The sequence below is a fragment of the Pteropus vampyrus genome, unplaced genomic scaffold (assembly GCF_000151845.1).
Source record: "Pteropus vampyrus isolate Shadow unplaced genomic scaffold, Pvam_2.0 Scaffold8, whole genome shotgun sequence".
Taxonomy (NCBI): Eukaryota; Metazoa; Chordata; class Mammalia; order Chiroptera; family Pteropodidae; genus Pteropus; species Pteropus vampyrus.
Genome location: NW_011888789.1, coordinates 12,798,951 through 12,804,819, shown reverse-complemented (window position 1 = coordinate 12,804,819; position 5,869 = coordinate 12,798,951). Strand labels below are relative to the sequence as shown.

At 33.5% G+C, this 5,869-nt stretch overlaps 1 protein-coding gene across 1 annotated transcript in view; it reads right to left on the bottom strand.

Annotated features, from left to right (window-relative positions):
- The window catches only part of LOC105300956 (disintegrin and metalloproteinase domain-containing protein 5-like), a 164,375-nt gene extending 162,958 nt beyond the window's left edge, over positions 1 to 1,417 (bottom strand). Inside the window, exons 1-2 of the mRNA XM_023520046.1 lie at positions 1,401 to 1,417; positions 660 to 692 (exon numbers count right to left, since the gene is read on the bottom strand). Of these exons, the coding sequence (XP_023375814.1) occupies positions 660 to 692; positions 1,401 to 1,417 (50 nt within the window). The remainder of the gene's footprint in view (positions 1 to 659; positions 693 to 1,400) is intronic.
- Between the last annotated feature and the right edge of the window lie 4,452 nt (positions 1,418 to 5,869).

Below are 5,869 nucleotides of genomic sequence, written 5' to 3'. Positions count from 1 at the left end.
GCACGCTACAGAAAAATTGTTCATGAAAAGAAGGTCAATTGATGCAGCAAATTTCACTGGTGTCTTAAGAAATTGCCACACCCACTCCAGCCTTCAGTAACCATCACCCTGATTAGTCAGGAGCCATCAAAAAGACTCCCCACCAGCAGAAAGATCATGACTCATTGAAGGCTCAAATGATGGTTAACATTTTTTAGCAATAAAGTATTTTTTAATTAACGCACATTGTTTTCATAAATATAGTGCTATCGCACACTTAATAGACTATAACAGAGTATAAACATAACTTTTATATGCACAGGGAAAATAAAAAATTCATGTGACTCACATTATTACAATATTTGCTTTACTGTGGTGGTCTGAAACCAAACCTGAAATATCTCCACAGTATACATATACATCCTTTTCCTTTACTAATTATACATATTCCATCTTATATTAGAGTCAGCTATTTTATTCCTTATTTCTTCAGAGTAGATTTCCAAACAAATAAAAAAATAATTTACTAGAAAGTAAATTTTTATAGATTAGTAGCCTGGTTTTCAGTACATTATTTTACCAATCGCAGCAGTTCAAATAATATCTAGAAATTAATTGTGAATTATTAAGTCATTCTTAATTTTCAACATATATTTTAAGAAACCTTCTAATTTGCTTACCTTGTGGTATATGTGTGACTGCTGCCTTCTGATCTGAATGTAAAAAAAAAAAAAAGAAAAGAATATTTCAAGTTAGTCCTAAGAAAGCTTGCCTACTGCATGAATAAAAGTCAGGCCATTTCATAAGCAGTATTATCTCTTTTACAAGACTGATTATCAATAAAGAAAATAACATCAAAGGTCACTGAACAAAGATGCCAATAAATAACATTCTTTTTTACCCATATACCTCATCTATGAAGAGTACAAATTTCAAATCCGACAATGAGAAGAGTATTAAAAAGACATGGATTTCTTTTTTGCTTATCACTTCTGAACACAAAATATATATTTGACCCTAGATGCCTGATTCTGATCTTCATAGCCCAACTTTTACTTTTTATTCACTGATAAAGAAATGCTACATTTCATAAATTAAAACTCCTACTGACTTCTAGACAATCTGGCAGAGTGGGCTGGTGGGACAATTTCCCCCTTTTCATTTCTCACATAGAGAAATGCTAATATAAATAATACACACATTTAATATGTAGCTGAAGTTAGTAACAAAAAAAGACTTTTTTGATGCTAGTAAAAATAAAGAAACAGAGTTGAAGGGGTAAACAGGAGCTAAAATTGAATATCTGAAAGGGTATCTAAGCCAGTGATACACCTTTGAGGCTAAGATTTAATAAGCCGTCCTGTGAAGGAGTTCTGGTCCAAGGCCTTTGCATGTAGGGAAACTATAAGTGAGCTCTTTACCTGAACATGGGAGCCATGGAGCCATTAAATTTCTGACCAGTGGTCTTTGAAATGCAGCAGGAAAATGAGGATATATAGATGGGGGAAAATGCATCGGTGAGAAAAGTAGGAATCTCAAGCCTCTAAAAAGTGTACTTTCAGGACTCTCATTCACATACTACAAATTCTTTAACACAATGCATAGCAATTGTTTTAAACCCACATATATGTGTCTTCAGCACAGGGCATGCAGAATTCTCATGGGAAAATCATAGACATAGAAGTCAAAAGAGTCTATAATTACAAACCACTAGGCATTAGTGCAAACAGTCACAGCAAATCAATGAATTCACACACCAAGAAATACAACACAAATTATTACAAAAACTTTAATATAAGAATATTTAGAATCTCCATTGAGATTTTTCAAGAATAGATTCCTTAAGTCTAAAACAGAACAAAGATGGAAGAAGAATTGGTGAAATGAAAGAGTGACCTGAGGAAAAAAACAGAAAATGAAATGTAGAGATAAATATGAAAGTGAAGTTATAAATCACAAAGACATGCTTCCAAATCTGGCCAAGATAGAATAACACCGGATTTACCCTTCTGCCTGAAAAAACTGAAAAGCCTGACAAAATATATGAAACAGTGGTTTTCAGACACTGAATATGTCAACACAGAATAGTGATCTCTGAGGGAAGGGAATAAAAAAGATGATATCTATATCTGACCCTTCTTACTGACTGGTGAGAGTTTCCAGACTTTAGCACAGTGAGGAAGACCCAAGCAAAGCCAGAAGTTTCCCTGAGCTAATAGAACAGGGAATCTTTGGTGGGAAAGGCAGCTAGAATTCACAGGGAAAAATAACAAAGAGGGAAAGAGCTGCACACAGAAAGCTCCTGGAATCTGTGGAGGGTCCCCTTTGAGTCTTCTGCAGAAGATTAAGTATTGAGTGCAAGTGAGGAAACTACCTGAGCCAGAGAGGGAGAAAATTGAAATGAATAAAGGGACAATCCCTTGTGCTCACATAGGGACAGAAATAGTTCATGTTCCCACAACCTCAGTTGAAAAATCTCATAATTCATGGTGTGTTGGATAGAGTTACTCAAAAGGCTATTGCCTCAGTAGTGGTGACTATTCTAATGCTGCTTAACAAATCTTACAAAGCAATGGGGTTAAAACAATTGGATATTCTTAAGCACAAAAAAACAAAACAAAACAAAACACTGTATCCATACCTCTTAACCTATCCAAAACTTAATTCAAATTAGTTATAGGCCTAAATGAAAAAACAAACACTAAAACTTTTAGGGAAAAAAAATAGGAGGAAATTTTTATGAATTTTGGTTAGGCAAATATTTCCTACATACAATACCAAAATCATGATCTATAGGAGAAAAAAACTGATACGTTGGATTTCCTCAAAATTAATGACTCCAATAAGGGGCTAATATCCAAAGTATTAAAAGAACTCACACAACTCAATAACAACAACAACAACAAAACAATCCAATTAAAAAATGGACAGAGGGGTTGGACAGACACTTCTCTCAAAAAGACATACAAATGGCCAAAAGATAAATGAAAAGATTCTCAACTTCACTAGCTATTAGGGAAATGCAAATCAAAACCCAGTAAGATACCACCTCACACCTGTTTTAATGGCTATCATCAACAAAACAAGTAACCGCAAGTGTTGGAGAGGTTATGGGGAGAAAGGAATGCTCATAAATTGCTGGTGGGAATGTAAATTAGTATAGCCAATATGGAAAACAGTATGATATTTCCTCAAAAATATTAAGAATAGAATTACCATATGATCCAGCAACCTCACTTCTGGGTATCTACCCCAAAATTCGAAAACATTTCTCCATAAAGATATGTATACCCCGATGTTCACTGCATTATTATTCATGGTGGCCAAGACATGAAAACAACTGAAGTGCCCTTTGATAGATGACTGGATAAAGAAGAAATGATACATATATACAATGGAATATTACTCAGCCATAAGAAAAGATGAAATAATGCCATTTGCAACAACACGGATGGATCCGGAGATTATCATGCTAAGCGAAATAAGCCAGACAGAAAAAGATGAGGATCATATGATTTCACTCATATGTGGGATATAAAACAGAAAGCAACAGATATGTTAGACAAACAAAAACTCATAGACATAGACAACAATTTAGTGGTTACCAAAGACAAAAGTGGGAGTGGAGAGGTAGACAAGGGTAAAGAGGGTCAAATATATGGTGACAGAAGGAGATCTGACTTTGGGTGGTGAACACAGTGCAATATACAGATGATGAAATATTGAATTTTACACTTGAAACCTATGTAATTTTATTTACCAGTGTCACTCTGATAAATTTAATAATTAAAAAAAGAAATGCTTCCTCAAAAAACACAAAGTATTTAATATTGTGTTGTTCATTTATTTTTTCATTAAAAAATCAATATATTACACGATATTTTAAACAAAATATATATCAACATTAAAAAATTTTTTTTGCTCTTTGAAAGTATGAAAAGACAAGCCTCAGATCAGGAGAACATATTTGCAAGTCATACATACGATAAAAGACATGTACCCAGAATATATAGAGAACACTCAAAATGAAACAATAGAAAAACAAAAAAACTTTTTTTTAAAATGTAAAGATTTAAATGACTAAATAATAAAAAGAAAACCCAGTTAAAAATGGGGCCTTTCAAGTGGAACTACCATCTTCTAGTAACTGGTCAAAATGGCCAACACTAAAGGAAAAAGAAGAAATACCTGCTATATGTTCTTTAGGTGTTTTAGAAAACATAGAGTTGTTCCTTTAACCACATACATGTGAATCTACAGATATTACAGAAGTCAAAAGAATGGATATTGTTCAAAAAGGAATGACCCACATCATTAACAAGGCAAAACTGAAAGTGTTACCTTGAATGCTGTTGGAATTGTTATAAACAAACAGGTTAAGGGCAAGATTCTTGCCAAGAGATTTAATGTATGTATTGAGGATATTAAGCACTCTACAGGCTGAGGTAGCTTCCTGAAACATGCGAAGGAAAATGAACAAAGAAGAAAGCCAAAGAGAAAGTTTTTGGGTTCAACTGAAGCACCAATCTGTTCCACCTAGAGAAGCACACTTTGCAAGAACCAATGGAAAGGAGCCAGAGCTGCTGGAACCCAATCCTCATAAAATTATAGCATAATAGATATAAAATAAATCAATAAATAAATGACCTCTGAACTGTAAGTAAATTAAAAATGAGCAAAAGATTTGAATATGAACGTCTCTCAAGATGTACAGATGACAACCACATGAAACAACTCTCAACATCATTAGTCATTAGAGAAATATGAATTAAAACCACGAGATGCCACTATTCGCTGTCAGAACTGCCAAAATTTTTAAAAAATAAATAACCATACCAAGTGTTGTTGAGAATGTGAAGAAACTAGAACTCTCACATACTAGTAGTTGGAATATAAGATGGTACAACTGCTTTGAAGAACAGTTTGGCTCTTTCTTTAGAAATCAAACACATACCTACCATATTACCCCAACATTCCAATCTTGGGTATTAACTCAAGAAAAAGAAAGTATATATTTGCATAGAGACTTGTATATAAATGTTCATAGTGGCTTTATTTATAACAGCCAAAAACTGGAAGCAACCCAAACATCCATCAACACATGAATGGATAAACAAATTATGGTATATCTATACAACTGAATAGTTATTAGCAATAAAAAGGAACAAACTATCGATACACACAAACATGGATGGATTGCAAAATAATTATGGTTAGTGAAATAAACCAGATAAAAATAAAGAGTACAAACTGCATGATTCCATTTATATAAAGTTCTAGAAAATTGGAACTAAACTATAGTAACTGATCAACTATAGAAAGCTGATCAACAGTAGTCTGGGAATAAAGGAGGTGAAAGAGGCAGGAGTGGGGATTATAAAGAGGCACAAGGAAACTGGGGCATGACAGATACCTTCATAAACTTGATTGCGATAATGGTTTTACTAGTGTTACTTTTCAAATTATCAAAGCATACCAAATGACACACTTAAAACATATGCAATTTACTATATATCAATTATACCTCACTAAAACTACATATTAAAAAAGAACACGCTATTGATACACATAACAGCAAGTGTAGATTTCAAATGCATTATACTAAGAGAAAGAAGGCAGACTCAAAAGACTGCATACTGTATAATTCTGTTTATACGAAGTTCTGGAATGGGCAAAACTACAGGCAAAGAAGATAGGTCTGTCAGTGGCAGAAGCTGGAAGTGGAATGAGAGGAAATTTGTGGGGTGATGAAATTGTTCTATATGTTTTGTGTGGGCATAGTGTGTGCATGTATTCATTAAACTCACAGACTTATACATACTAAAATGATTAATTTTACCACACTATTTTTTAAAGCCTAATTCTAGTGTCGAACGAAGAAAAAGGAGGG